The sequence below is a fragment of the Cordyceps javanica genome, chromosome 7 (genome assembly GCF_051103115.1).
Source record: "Cordyceps javanica chromosome 7, complete sequence".
Classification (NCBI taxonomy): Eukaryota; Fungi; Ascomycota; class Sordariomycetes; order Hypocreales; family Cordycipitaceae; genus Cordyceps; species Cordyceps javanica.
Window position 1 is genome coordinate 694,956 of NC_139301.1, and position 16,312 is coordinate 711,267.

The window sequence follows — 16,312 nt, forward strand, 5'->3', positions numbered from 1 at the left end:
TACTTAGTGGCCTTGTTGTAACTAGGATTACTCTATCCGTACTTGGTAGTCTCTGCTCTCTGAATATCCTAGTTGGCCATTACGCCACCAACTTACGTCTCAGACAACATGCTGGGATGCCACGTTTTGGGGACGAACCCGAAATAGCAGTCAAAACTGCAGGCAGGAAAGACGATCAAGAATAAAGATGAGAAACGCGAAAGTGAAATATGAAAAAAAAAAAATCCATAAAATTTTAAACAGACGAAACAATAGACAAAACTCTGACGCAAGCTTCTCAGCCCGGCTGTATACCCACATAGATGCCGTCGGCGTTTTAGTCGAGTCATCAAAGGAAGAACAAGGAAAAAAAGCTAGCCCAGGTGGAACCATAGATTGGATGAGCCCATGCATGCCTTACAAGTTACTGGTCTAACTAGCGAATACCACAGCTTCGGGTAAGCGGCCGACTTGCCATTGTCGGTTGTCAGCACCACATAACTAACCTAGTACGGCAACTATAGGGGGGGGGGGACAAAGTGGCTTGGCAAGGCCGGCCTCTTCGTACAATGTCCCGCGGGAATTAGTTAGAGACCCTGTCACTCATTCCGAGTGGGCTTGCGGCTCGGCGGGGGGTCGAGATGGGGCCCTGCCGGCGCAATTATTCCCACTCTCTGATGGCCACGGCGTCTTGCGGACTTATCAGTCGGGGGTTCAGTCTCCTCGCTTTTACGAGGGGCCGATCGTGGTTTGTAATACCATCTGATTAAAGCTTTTTTTTTTAGCAGAATTGTTTTTTCCCCCCTCGTCTGGTATTTCTCCGTTCATGGGCCTGGCTCCGTTGTTTCTCATCGCCATCTAGAAGTATAAGGCGACGGGCTGCCCACTTTCTACTTGGAATCCATTCCTCATTGTTCTTGCAAACCAACATATATACGTATACACAGTTGCTTGCCTCTCAGTATTGCTGAGACACATTGGTCCCGCTCGTATACCACACACCCCCCCGGAGGGATATTGAACAACGCACTTTGACAGCTTATACTCCCCGACGTTTCTCGATAACATCAGATTCACCTTCCCCCCGAATAGGGACATGTCGCCGCCTTCGCCGACCAACGGCACCGTGACGCCTGCGGGCTACGCCTCCTCCATGACGGCTGCGTCGGAGCGTGACATGGAGGCCCAGGCGTCGCCGGACGTGAACCGTGTCTCCTACGCCCGGCAGCTCCTGGACCAGGCCGGGGTGACGCAGGCCGTCGTCGACCACAGGTACCCGGGCAAGGGCAGCGCCGAGTCGCCGTTCGTCGTCGACTTCCTGCCCCAAGACGCGTACGACCCCTTCTCCTTCTCCAACGCCCGCAAGTGGATGATTGTGGCGGTCCAGGCCAGCGCCACCCTCGCCGTCTCCTTTGCCTCGTCGGCCTACTCGGGCGGCATCCGCGAGATCTTCCTCGACTTCCGCGTCTCGCAGGAGGTCGCCATCCTCGGCATCTCGCTCTTCGTCCTCGGCTTCGCCCTCGGCCCCCTGCTGTGGGCGCCGCTCTCCGAGGTCGTCGGCCGGCAGAAGCTCTTCTTCGTCAGCTACCTCGCCCTGACGGCCTTCAACGCGGGCGCCGCCGGCGCCGACAGCATGGGCACCCTCATCGTGCTGCGCTTCTTCGCCGGCGCCTTTGGCTCCTCGCCCCTGACCAACGCCGGCGGCGTCATTGCGGACATCTTCAGCGCCGAGGAGCGCGGCAAGGCCGGCGCCTTCTTCGCCATGGCCCCCTTCCTCGGCCCCGCGCTCGGCCCCATTGCCGGCGGCTTCCTGGGCGAGGCCGAGGGCTGGCGCTGGGTCGAGGGCATGATTGCCATCTTTTGCGGCGTGGTCTGGATCGCCAGCTCTCTGACGTACCCCGAGACGTACGCTCCTGTCCTGCTCCGCAAGCGCGCTGCCAAGCTCAGCAAGATGACTGGAAAGGTTTATGTGAGCAAGTTTGACGCTCACGGGCCTCCACAGAATGCCGTCGCTCTTTTCAAAGTTTCCATCACTCGTCCCTGGATTCTCCTTATCAAGGAACCCATCGTCCTGCTCACATCCATCTATATTGCCATCATCTACGGCACGCTGTATCTCTGCTTCGCTGCCTTCCCTATTGTTTTCCAGCTCGGTCGGGGCTGGGGTCCTGGTATCGGAGGTCTCGCTTTTATCGGCATCGCCGTCGGCATGGTTTCCGCAACCCTATACGCGATTTTTGACAACCGGCGTTATAGACGTGTGGCGGCAACGTACCCCAAGGGCGTGGCTCCTCCCGAGGAGAGGCTTCCGCCAGCTATTCTCGGATCTGTTCTGCTGCCCGTTGGTCTCTTCTGGTTTGCTTGGACTAACGGGCCCGAGATTCACTGGGCGGTGTCCATTGTCGGCTCCGCCTTCTTCGCTGCTGGTATCCTTCTCGTCTTCCTGGCGCTTCTCAACTATCTGATCGACTCTTATGTCATTTATGCCGCCTCGGTGTTGGCGGCGAACTCGGTCCTGCGATCCCTCTTTGGCGCAGCCTTCCCTCTCTTCACCACATACATGTACAAGGACCTTGGCATCCACTGGGCCAGCTCCATCCCGGCTTTCCTGGCCCTTGCCTGCCTGCCCTGCCCTTTCCTCTTCTACAAGTACGGCGCGAAGATCCGTGCTCGCTGCAAGTTCGCGTCAGAGGCTTCTCGCGTCATGGAAAAGATGCTGGCTGCTTCCGCCGCCGCCGGTCCCAGAAGTGAGGAGGTGGCCGAGGCCGAAGCCGAGGCAGAAGTTGAGGCAGAGGCGGCAGCAGAAAAGAAGGCGCAGGAGCCCGTCTCGAAGTAGGCAAATGTCTCCCGAACATTCAAATTGCATTGCATCGGCGTTTAGGGGGGAAAACATACTATTGCATCATAGAATTCTTGATAGGCCAGGTTTAGCCGTCATGATATATAATTATTAGCTCTACTCTTTCTGTCATATAATATCAATGACACCAAAATCGAACGTACTCAACAGGAACTCATGCGGGTGTTTGACATGAATTTTCTGCTTCTGTTTCCATCAGCTCATAATCAGCAGTTTCAATTCATTCTGTTTTTTTTGTTTGCACCAAGCACGGATAGCAAGATCAAATTTCGATGTCAGCAGGCTGTGTAAGTGGCGTCACAGTGTGTGATGAGGCTTAGGCCCCTGTGGCACAGTGTACGGCAGGCATGCTAACAAATGGCAAACTGAATCTGGATCACAAAAAAAAGAACAAAGAAGAATTATAGCTTTGAAGGTTTTTCATGTAAGCTGCGCAGTTACAACAGTGCCAGACTAATGATGTGGTTTCCACCATGCATCTTAACAGAGCGCCTCATCATGGTTGATTATACGGGACTATTTGCTCTGCTAAAAGTGGATCTGCTGTCCTGCCAACCGTATTCGCACAGTACGGCCATGCGCCCGCGTGCCTGGAAGCTGCCAAAACCTTATTATAAGGTACCTAATTAGTACCTTGTTCAGTTGGTGGCGCGGTCCCGTACGGTGCTAACAATATCGAGATGTCTTTCGCGTAAAGTACTACACCCGCATTTCCTGCAGCCGCATCAACCAGAGTCAAAGGTGCAGACAGGAAAAAAAAAGATTCATCGCGGCCGACGACGTCATTTTGAAGATGTCGCGGCCAGCCATTTCCAGTTCCGACTCATCGCCAGCCTCTTTTCACACGGCGGCAGAGTCAGAACCGTCGCGTCAGTCGACAGCGGCAACCAGCCCTCTCCACACCCGGCACGCACCATTTCGTGATGTGCGGCCCTTGCCGCGCGAGCTCAAAGCGCACTGCCAAATCTTCCTGGAGGAACAGCTCTGTAGGTTGAGAGGAGCGTAAGAGTTGGGACGCACCGCCAGAAAAAGCTAACCAAGACGCCTCAGATCTCGGCGCGATCAACCTCTACAACAGCCTGCTCGGGGCGGGATCTTCACGACGCCGGCCAACGTCTCGGGGCGTATACGTGCCGCCAGCGAGCCACCTTGCGGTCCTCAACACGCTGCTCGTACACCCAGCATACACGAGCCGTGCCGACAAGCAATCTCAGGAAGTCGCGACGCTGGCGCTTAGCTACTTGCGCAGCCTCGTCGAGGTAGTTGGCCCCATCAACGCCAATCTACGCGTCGCCTTTCAGTTCTACTCGACGCCGCGATGGCACCGACGGACAGGCTACGGCAGCGACGGAGCCCTGTCCGACGGTTCTCAGGACGAGCGCGACCGCGACCGCGTCACCGGCAGCCTCGCCAACGAGAACAGCATATGGAGCCGGGGACAGGATTTCTGGTCCACGCTCGGGTGGGCGTTCAACTGCAGCACGCTGTATCCGCAGCGCTGGCGCTACTGGAAGGCGTGGCTCGAGTTTATGCTCGACGTCCTGCAGTCGGACTGGTCGGAGCGCGAGCGCCTCGACCTGGATGCGCACGAAGCGAGCGGCGGAGACGGACCCGTGCCGACGACGATGCGGCAGGAATCGATCCTCGCCATGTACATGGAGCAGAAGAACGGGCCGCAGGGCGGTTTCAAAGCCATCATGAAGGCCCTTTTCGCCGACGGCGGCAGCCTCTCCACGTCGTCCTTCCACGAGGTGTTTGACAAGGAGCCCCGCGGCCGCCACAACGGGACCAAGAAGCGGAAGCGCGACGACCGCGTGGATATCGACAACGACAAGTTTGGCGACTACCTCGACGACGACCCGTTCTCTTCGAGCGCCTCTGAGCCGCCGACGCCTGAGAAGCCCCGCGACGCCCGCACGTCGGCCGCCCCATTTGGGACTACGTTCCCCGGCCTCGCGGAGACGGTGCCGCTGCGGCTGCGGCTCTTCCAGCTGCTGTCGGGCGCGACGTCGGCGCTGCGCAGACCGTCGGACGTGGCCCGCCTGTACGACGCCTACGCGTCGTCGCTCAAGGTGGTGCCGCTGGACCTGTTCGCGCTCGTCGTCGCGCAGCGGCGCGGCCCGCTGCCGCCCGAGCTCCGCGTCACGCTCCTCAAGGTGCTGTTTGGCTTCTTGCTCCCGTCGAGCCACCGGCCGCCGCACCGGGTCGACCCCGAGGGCGAGGCCGAGGCGCGCCTCAGCACCGCCATGCTGGAGCGCTGCTACGCGCCGCACCCGGCCAACACGGTCGGCGTCGAGGACAATGCCAAGCTCTCGCTCCTCGTCGAGGCCGCCCTCCAGCTGCTCTGGGCCTGCAACGCCCTCGCCTACTCCCCGGCCCTCGACGCCGCGGTGCGCGCCGGCATCGACGCCCGCCACGCCAAGATTCGGCGCAAGCGCACAGGCAGAGCCAGGGCGGAACCGGACGACGTGCTGGCGGCCGAGATGCTCGACGCGTCGGCCGACAGGCTGCGGATCCTGCTGCGAGTCATACAGTCCTCGTCCATGGACGGTGCGTGACGAGGATAAGATTGATTGTGTTGTTGCATAACAATGGGCTTTGCTTTTTTTTTTCTCTTCTTTGCTTTTCTTGACGTTTCATATTCTGTTTATTGGCTGGCGTTTGGGGCGGCGGCGGCGGCATAGATACCACGATTTCAACGACACACGGCCAAGATGCACATACAGAGACAGTAGCATCATTGCGCTTCATTAGCATACTGGAAGGGGCAGGCAAAGGTGAATCCATGGAGGCAACAAATGTAGCTGTTGCGTGTTTTGAAGCATTTCGCTCGACGGTTGCAAAACAAAACTATAAACTATGATACACGTATAGCGGAGGGTTAATACAAACACGAGGGCTGTTTTTTGCTCCTCTGCAGAACCAATCTTGCCAGACCTTCGTTTTCTGACAACTGGATCGATTGCACGTCTCTTCTGAGATTGTGATTATGGGTTGATTTGTGTGTTGTTATTATTTCCTGGCATTTGGACTCCAGGCCTGGGGCTGCCAGTCCTCGCTGGGCCCTCTTTTGCGCGCCTGCTTCCACGGATCTTGAGGGTCGATGGCGTCTTCGGTTTGCGTCTGCGCTTGCGCCGGTGAGGCCGCAAGCTCGTCGCGCTGCTGTGCGTTCCTTTTGCGTTTCGATTCGGCTCGTAATGACGTCGTCGTCGTCGTCGTCGTCGTCGTTGTCGTCGTCGGCTCAGAGGCAGCAGCAGCAGCAGCAGCAGCAGCAGCAGCAGCAGCCTGTGTACTTGTCCGTGCCGTCGCTCCCGTGGGCAGAGCAGCCTGTCCGGGCAGGGGATCCTCCATGACGCGGGGCTTGGCCTCCCAGCGGGCGTCGGCGTCGGCGGCGAGCTGCTTCATGCGGGCCTGGCGGACGACGTCGCCGCGCTGCTCGTCGAGGCTGGGCGGGTCGCGGCGCGTGTACCGCAGCCACTGGTGCCAGAGCGGGCTGACCTTTACCGAGGAGAGGTGCGTCGCGCGCGCGTACTTTACGATGCGGCGCCATCGCTCGACCTCGCCGAGGCCGTTGGGGGCGGCCTCGCCGGTGCCGCGGGTCGAGAGCCGAAACTCCCAGTACGTGTTGCCCTGGAGGTCGAAGCCTGTTTTTTTTTTTTTTGGTATTAACAAAAAAGGAAAAAGGGGGGTTCAGCAAGCAAGGGCAAAGGAAGTTGTAAGCATACCGACGAGGAAGCGCTTGCGCCAGGGCAGGCGTAGCGATTTCCACTTGAGCCAGGCTCGACCGATGGGACCGATGGTATGACCGGCCATGATGGCGATGACCCACGGGCTGTGATGTTGGTGCGGCGATGGATCGGAGGGGAAGGGAGGTGAAGGCTGACGGGTTCGGTTTTTCTCGTTGATGATGATGATGATGCTTCCCGTTGTCGCAAGGCGGGACACTTTTTTTTTTCTGCCACCCCAGAGCCAAGCAACGCCAAGCCTTTGCAAGGGTGACTCCAGCCTACTAACTAACTTATTAACTAACAAGTTTGTAGTTGGTTACTGAACACGGGCGCGCGTAGGTGAGAAACAGCAATTGAGAATTGAAAGCAAAAAAGAAAAAAAAGCGAAGAAAAGAAATCAAAACAAGTCTAATGCGAGCTGAATATGAATCAAGATACTCATTCATCAATCTCATCGTGTTCTGCTAAGCTCGGCAGAATGAGAATGAACAGGCTTTGTCTTGTCACCCATCTGACCAGTGACCAGTCAGCTACCCACAGTGATCGCCACCAAAAAAGTGGCAACATGGTGCATGGGTTACAACGGCAGCGGGCGGGCGCCTGCAACCTGCAACCTGCGCACGGCATAACAGGTAGTGACCTTGCATGCTTACCTACCTTACTGAGCAGGCTGTGTGGCTGCTAGGCAAGTAACCTTCAAGGCCGGCGTTGCAGCAAAAACGCACAGATACTTATGGACGGGCACACCCCCAGGTACTATGCATTCAATCTATCAAACGTCAAAATAATAAGCTCCCCTTATTGATGGCTTTGCCTGGGATATCTCTCCTCGTACAAGATGCTCAATGTTGGCCTCTCTGACACTCTGATATAAGCAGCTCCCATTCTCGGAACCGCGGAAAAAAAGGATTCCGCTCTACACTGTAAGATGCGCATAGTAATTCTGCAGCGTTCCGGACTCGTACGGTTTGGTAGGCAGTCTCGCACCACCTCCACCAATTTTCCCTCCCTTTTTTTCTTTCTTTTTCTTTTTCTCTTTTTTTTTTCTTTCCTTCTTTGCCCTTGCCAACGCAAAACTCGTCGTATCGTACCCTTCCTCGGCCCACGGCAATTGCGGCAGGACAGGGTTGCAGTCAACGCTGATCCTGTCTTGAACGACTGCGGTGGCCGTTGTCGCTGCTGCTCTCCTCCCACATGCCGTCATTGGCTCCAAGACATTGCTTTGTGTCGTGCTGGGGTAAAACGGTCACAAAGGACACAGGCTTGCGCCTCACTTTTTTTTCTTTTCTTTTCTTTTTTTTTTTTTGCGCATTCGAAAGCGGACAAGCCCTGGCCGCCTCTCTTGAGCACCGCGGACTTATTGTGCGCGACGCCCTCTCCCTGCACACACACCAAACTCGCACTCGGCCGATCGGACCAGCGTTAGCTGGCACGCGTGGGGGGGCGCGGCCGCCCGTCGTCCGTCCCAGCCTGGACTAGGATGACTGGATGGATGGATGGATGGATGGGATCCAGTTCCACGTCCACACGCACGGAACATGGACATGGGCTCAACCTTTTTTTTTTCTTCCTGTGTTTGGTTTTTGTTTTTTTTCCTCAGGTTCGACTCTTTGAGGCCTACGACTCGGTACGCCAGAACCTTGACAAACGTATTTCGTCGTTTTGCATGACGGCGATGCCCCCCCCCCTTCGGGCTGATCTGCCAACACCCCCGCCCTCGGATGAAACTCAATCTCGGCAAACACTGCCCAGGACAAAGAGCAAACCATTCCGAGTGCCGGATCAGAGTCCGCGGACATGGCGTTTTCTTGGGCTCGGGTTATTGGCGAGCTGTTTCCGTTTGACTGGGTCCGTCGGCGGGGTCGCTCCCCGGCTCACAGTCACTCCAAGGTCGAATTTTGTTCACTTTGCCCTACAAAAATAAAAAAAAAAAGGGATGGAGGAGGAGAGGGGGGGATTGAGCTAGCCTTGTTATGCTGGAGTCGCATCCATTCCCCCCTCCCCTCCCCAGTTTATTGTACGAGCATGTCTGAGGAAGGGGGGAAAAATGGGAAGAGAAACCAGGCCCAGCGTCGTCAAGTGATTTCGGCTATCCGTAACGGAGAGTATCCGTCCTTTCTCCTCCTTCCATTCTCCTTCCACTCCCCTTCCTTTCCATTCCGTATTCAACGCCGGACAGCTCAAACACCCAATGTTGAGGCCTCGTCGTGACTTGCCAAACAGTTGTTGCAGTGCATAGAAACCCCGAGTCGGAGAGAGCTCCCCCGGGAGGTGACCCATAAACACCCTCTCTCTCTCTCTCTCGCACTCCCACACTCCGGCCGGGAACCAGTCTTGGCGAGCCGGCTGTCTAAGACACATTTTCGGCAACGACCTTTTCTTTGTTCTTTGCTTCATTTTATTGTTCCCGGTTCCTTACAAGCCTCGACATCATGACTCCGGCGCAACACGATCCAGAAAAGGCGTACGCCGCCGCGGAGCCGCCGCCGCCGCCGCCGTCCCATTCGACGAGCGGCGCCGGCACCTCGTCGCCCTCACCCTCGGCCTCGCACTCGGACACGGAGGACTCGCTCACATTCGAGGCCATCAAGCACCACCACCACCACCACCACCAGGCGGCACCGCCGCCGCAGTCGTCGTCGCCGCAGCCGCCACGCTCTCTACGCAGCCGCGCCTCGGCCGAGACGGAGCGCATCGACAACGAGGACCTGTACGAGACGCTCGAGCACGCCGTGACGGTGGACCTGGAGACGGAGGAGGAGCGGCGCGCGCGCGAGCACATGACGTACACGCGCTCCGGGGCGAGCGCCGTCAGCAGCGTCGCCTCGCGCCCGCCCGAGTTCGAGGTCATCTTTGACGAGGGCGACGCCGAGAACCCCAAGAACTGGCCGCTCTGGTACCGCGGCTGGGTCGTCTTCGTCGCCTCCATCGGCACCTGGGGCACCACCCTCTACAGCAGCAGCTACACGGCCTCCACGCCCGGCCTGGCCGCCGAGTTTGGCGCCTCCACCACCACCGTCACCCTCGGCCTCACCACCTACCTCCTCGGCCTGGCCGTCGGCACCCTCATCGTCGCGCCCCTCAGCGAGCTCTACGGCCGCCGCAACGTCTACCTCGTCTGCATCGCCGGGTGGTCGCTGCTCATCATCCCGTCTGGCCTCGCGCACTCGTTGACGACTATCATTGTCGTGAGATTCTTTGAGTGAGTTTTTTCTCTTTCTTTCTTTCTTTTTTTTGCAGTCATTTTTTGTTTCAGTCTTGTGTCATTGGGCCTTCATGTGTGTGTGTGTGTGTGAATTGTGTCCCGTGCTAACACGGTGCAGTGCCTTGTTTGGCTCCGTCATGGTTGGCAATGCGCCGGGAACAATCGTCGACATTTCGCATCCCGACTACCTGGCACGCACCATGTCGTTATTCAGTCTCGCCCCAATGAACGGGCCCGTTACCGGACCCATCATTGGAGGTTTCGTCTTTCAGTACCTGGGATGGCGATGGGCCAACTGGGTTATCCTCATCCTCGGCGGCGCCACCTTTTTCATGATGCTTACCGTCAAGGAGACGTACGCGCCGGCTGTCCTCCGCAAAAAGGCCGCGCGCCTGCGCAAGGAGAATGACGACCCTCGATACTGGTGCCAGTATGATTACAAGTTGTCGACCTTACACTTGCTCAAGGTGAACCTGAGCCGGCCGTTCATTCTCGCCGCCACCGAACCCATCTTGTGGTTCATGAATGTCTGGTAAGTTGAAAACACCACCAAAAGAGGGAAAAAAAATCACAATCAGCATCATGCTAAACATTATCGTACCGCCAGGATTTCCATCGTCTACGCAGTCTTGTATCTTTGCTTCGTCGCCTACCCCATCGTCTTTTCGCAGCACCGCGGCTGGTCCGCCGGCATCACGGGCCTGTCCTTTATCGGCATCGGCATCGGAACGCTCACGTCGCTGCTCGGGGAGCCCATCTTTCGGCGCATCATCAACCGGCAGCCGCGCGACCCGGAAACCGGCAAGGTGCTGCCCGAGGCGCAGGCCATCGTCATGGCGGCCGGGTCCATCGCGGCGAGCATCGGGCAGATGGGCTTCTCGTGGACGTGCCTGCCGACCAGCATCCACTGGGCGGTGCCCGTCGCGTTCGGCATCCCCTTTGGCTTCGGCAACACCATCGTCTTCATCTACGGCTCCAACTACCTGGCGGGCGCGTACGGCATCTACGCGGCCAGCGCGCTGTCGGGCAACGCCTTCATCCGCAGCGTCATCGGCGGCACCCTGCCGCTGGCCGGCCCGACCATGTACCGCGCGCTGACGCCGCGCTGGGCGGGCACCGTGCTCGGCGTCGCCGAGCTCGTCATGATCCCGATCCCGTTTGTGTTTTGGCGCTACGGGGCCCGGATCCGCGCCAAGAGCAGGCTCATCCGCCAGCTGCGCGAGGACCAGGCGCGCATGGACAGCAAGAGGGCCAGGGCCGCGGCGAAACTAGAGTCGAGGCTGCAGAGGGAGGGAAAAGCGACGAGGCAAACGGTCGTGGCGGAGGAGAAGAGCGATTGAGCTCAGCTACAAAACAAGTGATTCATTACATATACGGTTGCAGTCACGCATATTGCATTTGGCGCATAGAAGCGACCTCGGTGTTTTTTTCTTTTCCTTTTTTTTTTTGCAATTTCTCAATTGGGCTATAGAGTTTCATGTAGCGTTGCAATATTAATCAATACCAATTCCCCCCCCCCCCCCCCCCCCCCCCCTCAAGAAAGCAAGAAACAACTACGGCTCGTCGCTGTCTGTCTTGCCTGTTTTCTTCTGTGCTCGACCGCTTCTTCACGACGCATTGTCAAAGGCCTTTTGCAGCGCCGCAATGTCCAGCTTCTTCATGCCCATCATGGCCGTCATGGCCCTGTCTGCGGCCTCGCGGTCGTCGGACGCGAGCAAGGCCTTGACGACTTCGGGCACGACCTGCCAGGAGACGCCGTAGCGGTCGGCGACCCAGCCGCATTTCTGGGCAGACTCGTCGCCGCCGTCGCCGAGCGCGGCCCAGAAGCGGTCCACCTCGGCCTGGTCCGCGCAGTCGACCTGGAACGAGACGGCCGGGTTAAAGGACCACGGCTGCGGGCCGCCGTTGAGGGCGACGAACCGCTGCCCGCGCAGCGCAAACTCGACGAGCAGCACGGAGGATCTGCCGCCCGGATCCGCCCGCTCTTGCGCGGCGGCGGGCGCGGCGGCGGCGGCGGGCGTGGTGTCCTGCCCGGCGGTCGTGGTGGCCGCCGTGTGGCGCTGCGTGCGCGTGAGGGCCGAGTCGGGCGCGAAGACGGACACGTAGTACCGCGCGGCCTCCTCGGCCTGGTCGTCGAACCAGAGGCAGGTGGTGAGGGGGGCGGCCATGGGAACCGTTTTTGTTCCTTGTCCGGGAACGAAGTAGTAAAAGAAGGGAAGGAAGGGTGTGTGTGTGGTTTTGTGGTGGATGAGAAATAAAAGGTGATGGTTTTGCGAGGATGTTCCTCTCTGGCAGTTTACATGTATTGGGCAGTCATGTCTACGTATATATACCTTGAAAGTCTGTCTTTTCGTATTTCGCATTGCTTGTGGCTGCTGCCAAATCGTGATGATTGTCACGGTGCTGAGCCGAGCCGTGGTGGGGAGAACGTGAAGTTCATGTTCAGCGTCCATGTTCAGCTGAATGAGATTGAAGAAGCCCTGATTGCCGTTGGGATAGCTAAATGTCATAGATGCATACACTGTAATGCGCAAATTTCTTGACTTGGCCAATGGTTTCTTCTCTTCTTTTCGATCATAACTGGTATTAATGTTCTCGTTATTCTTTTTCTCCTTCTTTTTTTTTCTCTTATCTTGTTTTCGAATTTATTTTGCATTGCTAACGATTCATCGGCATAATGCTCTTGCTGTCCACAGGTCGCCGCTCCTCAGGCCTGTAGTGGCGTCCTCTAGAGCGAGTTTGGCTTTCAGGCAGCAGCGGGCAATTCTGTTTGATATGGTCACCTTGGCTATAACAGGCCATTAACACGTCCTTGTATAATAATATAGCCAATAGGCACGCATACCAAGCAGCTACATACCAGTTAGCACATGGTGAATCTACCCAGTCAATTGCCGATATGAGGCGACACCAGCGCAACAAAACCCGATGACTTTGCAAAAGCTCGAATCGTGTCACTCGCATCATGATGGCCTCGCTAGATCCAAATACGTGGTCAAGTATGAATAAAAACTCGCCGTCGGCGTGCGCTAGGAGATGGTCTAGGGTAGCCAGGTGCTAGGATGTGGAAAGGTTGCCCATGGGGACCAGTTTAGCGCCTAATTAGGCAGCTTGTTTGGTCAAGAGGAAATTTGACAGGCAAGGGCAGCAAAGGACCGCACCATTGGGCAGTTCGGGGCAGTTCGGTACTCGTGCTGCGCGCCCGCTGGATGGCGCTAATTAAGAAAACGCTACAGATAATAAAGCGCCGCTGTGGCGTCCAGTCAGAAAAGGCCTTGGGGTTTTCTGGCGCTGTCCAAGTAATAAGTAAGGTACAAACAAATCATGGCACCTTTTGGAGGCGCGGCTTACATAGGCTGCCCCGCCTATCATCAGCAGTCTCTTTTGTTGATGACGACGTTGCCTGCCGCCGCCACGCATCCAAGCAGGTTTCCTCTTGTCAACTTGGGCTCTTGCTCGTGCGACCATCACCAACCACTTGCTTGCTGCTCGCAACACTTGGACGCCAACACATTGACATTTCTCTTTTTACTTGGCTCGACTCTCCTCCCACAGTTTCATCTCCCTGCGTGGTCTGAGACGTTGCGATTGTCCATTCCCTAGCCTGCCCCTCCTTTTTCGCCCTGTGAGGCTGCCCGTCCTGATCCTGAAATGCGCCAAATACCAGAGTGCTGATACGACAACCTGCATTCCGGCACTCCCGCTTGACGGCCCCTCTCAGCCTCCCGTCTGATCCTTTGTCTGCCAATCCCGCCAGCAGCTCTCATCCACCTCGAGCAGCAACCGTGCACTGCCCTGCCTACCCTGCCTCTCTACCCTGCGCACGGCGCACACAAACCGAGAGACATTGTCCTCCTTGTGGGTTCAACGGCACGTCGCATAGGAAAGGACTTCCAAGATCGACCCGTCTCTCTCTCCTTACACACCCGCTTGGCCCGATTGCACCAATCCTCAACAATGGCGTCCGTGTCGTCGCTCGACAAGGACCTGCGCAAAATGCGCCTCGACAAGTACACCCCCGCGGCTGCCAACGAGGCGCGGACCTGGGTGGAAGAGTCACTAGGCGAGAAGCTGTCTTCGCCAGATCTTCTCGAGGCTTTGAGAGACGGCGTTGCTCTCTGCAAGTGAGTCTGCTTCAAAAACGAACCCAGCTCGGCCCAAGTCGCAATACTCACCATCGCATGACCATATAGACTCATCAATCTCGCCATACCTCCCCCGGGAATCAAATTCAAACAGTCCGCCATGCCCTTTGTTCAGATGGAAAATATTTCCCATTTTCTCCGAGCCTGCCAATCTCCACCGCTGAACCTCCACGAGCATGACATCTTCCTCACTGTCGACCTCTACGAGCAAAAAGACCCGGCCCAGGTCCTGCAGTGCCTCGGTGCTTTCAGCAGAGCTGCCCATGGCGCCAACCCGCAACAATTCCCCAGCCCCATCGGTCCTCGATCGTCGCAGCCTGGCGGCGCACCCTCTACCCCTACTGCTGGGGGTCTCCGCGGCCGAGGAGCCTCGGTTACGAGCAACACATCATCCGCGTATAGTAACACAAATAGATCAAACATGCTGCCATCACGAACAGGCGACTCTGTTTCTGGTCGCTGGAGCCCGACGAAGAGCCCGACGCGGGACCTCGGCTCTCCTGGCCCCGTTAGTAGCTGGAGCAAGAGGGAGCAAGAGAACGCGTCTACACCGGCCTGGAATATCGCACAGTATGGCTATATGGGCGGCGCCAGTCAAGGCAATCTCGGCATCCAGTTTGGTGGCCGGAGACAAATTATCAATAGCGGGCCCAAGGTTCCCAGCTTAGCTGAGAAGGAGCGCGTTCGCAAAGAGCAGGCCGCCGAAGAAGAGCGCCAGCGACAGGAAGAAGAGCAACAAGAGCGAGAGCGACGAGCAGCCGAAGAAGCCCGAGCGAAGAAGGAAGAGGAAGAGCGCTGGGAAGCGGAGACTCGACGGCTACGTCAAAAAGCGGACGATGAGAAGCGACAATGGGAAGAAGAAGAGCGACAATGGAAGCTGACAGAAGAGCGACGCAAGAAGGAAGAGGCTGACGCCGAGGCCAAGTTGGAGGAAGAACGACAGAGAGCGAGGAGCCGCAGCCCGGTGAAACTGCGTGGCCAGTACTTGAGCCAGTACCAGGCCGACCGTGGTATCAGCGGCGACGCAACTGATGACAGCAGCCGTATAAAGGCTCTCGAGATGGAACTTGAAAAGGCACGGCAACGCGAAGCGGAATACGAGCGAGAGCGACAAGGACGCAGTTCCAACAGATCATCTACTGTCGCGAGTGTCGGGGCATTCAAGTCGCCACCTGTTGGGACAAGCTCTCCCAAGGCCCGATCTCGAAGCCGACCACGCGCTGCCGCGCCTGTTTCAAGCCCGCCCATGCGTCAGGATTCTTGGGCGCAAGGAGAGCGGGAATATTTACAGACGCAATGGAACCAACATCAACACCGTCAGCAGTCGGCGACGCCAGAGCCGGTGCAGCGAACACCAGAGACTATTCGACAGCAGCGGACACCAGAACCACCCGCGCCTGCGGTTCGATCTCCACCGCAGCCGCAATCACCACGGCCTCTGCCCGACCCAACCGCCATGCCCAAGGTCAAAACGCACAACACGGGCGGCAGCAGCCGACCTCTCCCCGACCCCGCGACATATCAATCGCCGCCTACGCCTCAGAATCGCACCGGCCGCTTCCTCGCTAGCAACCCTGCGCCAGTCTCGCCGGCATCCCAGCAGACGTACTCGCGTGAGATTGGAAGCAGCACTCAAGAACGCGATGCCGAGGATCGCCGCCGGCAACAGAGCCAGACCAAGACCAAGGCGGGTAACTGGGCAGGCAAATCCCTCCTCGAGCGCGAGATGGAGATGGAGCGCCAGCGCCAGCGCGAGTGGGAGGAGTCGCAGAAGGAGACGGCTCGCGCCGTGCCCTCGGGCGAAGGCGTTGACGGCATTGGCGGCGGCGTCGGGGGCCGTTGGGACGTCGGCCAGTGGAGCGGCTACACGGGTGGCGACTCGCAAAACAGAGGCAGCCAGGGCATCGGTGCCGGACGCAGGCAGATTGTCGGCCCTCGGCCGCTTCCCGGTACGAACCGGTAATGTAGGGCTGTGTAAAAGATGGTAGGAAGACGATGACGGATGGAGAGGGAAAACCTTGGGGCGGTAACGTTTTCCCCTTTTCTTTCTATTTGACGGGCCTATGCAAGTGGAGGTTTTTTTTTCTTAAACAGCAAGCGAAGGCGCTTGCTTTTTCTTCTTCTTCTTCTCCTTCTTCTCTTTTTTTTTTCCGCATCGAAAGGTGCAACATGACTCCCTAGTCCTCTTCTTGTTGCTTCTCCTTTTTGTCGTTGTTGCTGTTGTGATTGGCGGAAAGGGAAAAAAAAAGAAAAGAAAAGAATCTAGCAGCTTAGACATGAAATAACTATTACCAATATCATATTATCATATTCTGATTCTACTCGACAAAAGAAGAAGAAGAGAGAAAAAAAAAAAAGAGAGGGAAAAATATGGCCAAGGAACTTCACTTTGCTT

General features: G+C 57.3%; 6 protein-coding genes across 6 annotated transcripts; 4 read left to right on the forward strand and 2 right to left on the reverse strand.

Annotated features, from left to right (window-relative positions):
• Positions 1-1,075: 1,075 nt before the first annotated feature.
• Positions 1,076-2,815, forward strand: V2A60_009734 (MFS transporter; the record flags this gene model as incomplete). The annotated part of the gene is made up of 1 exon (XM_083260998.1): positions 1,076-2,815. One exon carries the CDS (start codon positions 1,076-1,078, stop codon positions 2,813-2,815), a length of 1,740 nt encoding a protein of 579 aa, XP_083117124.1.
• An 817-nt stretch (positions 2,816-3,632) lies between these two features.
• Positions 3,633-5,397, forward strand: V2A60_009735 (uncharacterized protein; the record flags this gene model as incomplete). The annotated part of the gene is made up of 2 exons (XM_083260999.1): positions 3,633-3,825; positions 3,890-5,397. 2 exons carry the CDS (start codon positions 3,633-3,635, stop codon positions 5,395-5,397), a joined length of 1,701 nt encoding a protein of 566 aa, XP_083117125.1.
• Positions 5,398-5,851: 454 nt separating this feature from the next.
• V2A60_009736 (uncharacterized protein) lies at positions 5,852-6,652 on the reverse strand (the record flags this gene model as incomplete). Its single annotated transcript, XM_083261000.1, has 2 exons — positions 5,852-6,483; positions 6,565-6,652. 2 exons carry the CDS (start codon positions 6,650-6,652, stop codon positions 5,852-5,854), a joined length of 720 nt encoding a protein of 239 aa, XP_083117126.1.
• A 2,347-nt stretch (positions 6,653-8,999) lies between these two features.
• On the forward strand, positions 9,000-11,112 carry V2A60_009737 (MFS transporter; the record flags this gene model as incomplete). Its single annotated transcript, XM_083261001.1, has 3 exons — positions 9,000-9,769; positions 9,891-10,304; positions 10,380-11,112. The coding sequence occupies 3 exons, from the start codon at positions 9,000-9,002 to the stop codon at positions 11,110-11,112; spliced, it is 1,917 nt and encodes a 638-aa protein (XP_083117127.1).
• Positions 11,113-11,379: 267 nt separating this feature from the next.
• Positions 11,380-11,940, reverse strand: V2A60_009738 (Glyoxalase/Bleomycin resistance protein/Dihydroxybiphenyl dioxygenase; the record flags this gene model as incomplete). Its single annotated transcript, XM_083261002.1, has 1 exon — positions 11,380-11,940. The coding sequence occupies one exon, from the start codon at positions 11,938-11,940 to the stop codon at positions 11,380-11,382; it is 561 nt and encodes a 186-aa protein (XP_083117128.1).
• A 1,789-nt stretch (positions 11,941-13,729) lies between these two features.
• Positions 13,730-15,880, forward strand: V2A60_009739 (uncharacterized protein; the record flags this gene model as incomplete). Its single annotated transcript, XM_083261003.1, has 2 exons — positions 13,730-13,896; positions 13,966-15,880. 2 exons carry the CDS (start codon positions 13,730-13,732, stop codon positions 15,878-15,880), a joined length of 2,082 nt encoding a protein of 693 aa, XP_083117129.1.
• Positions 15,881-16,312: the final 432 nt, after the last annotated feature.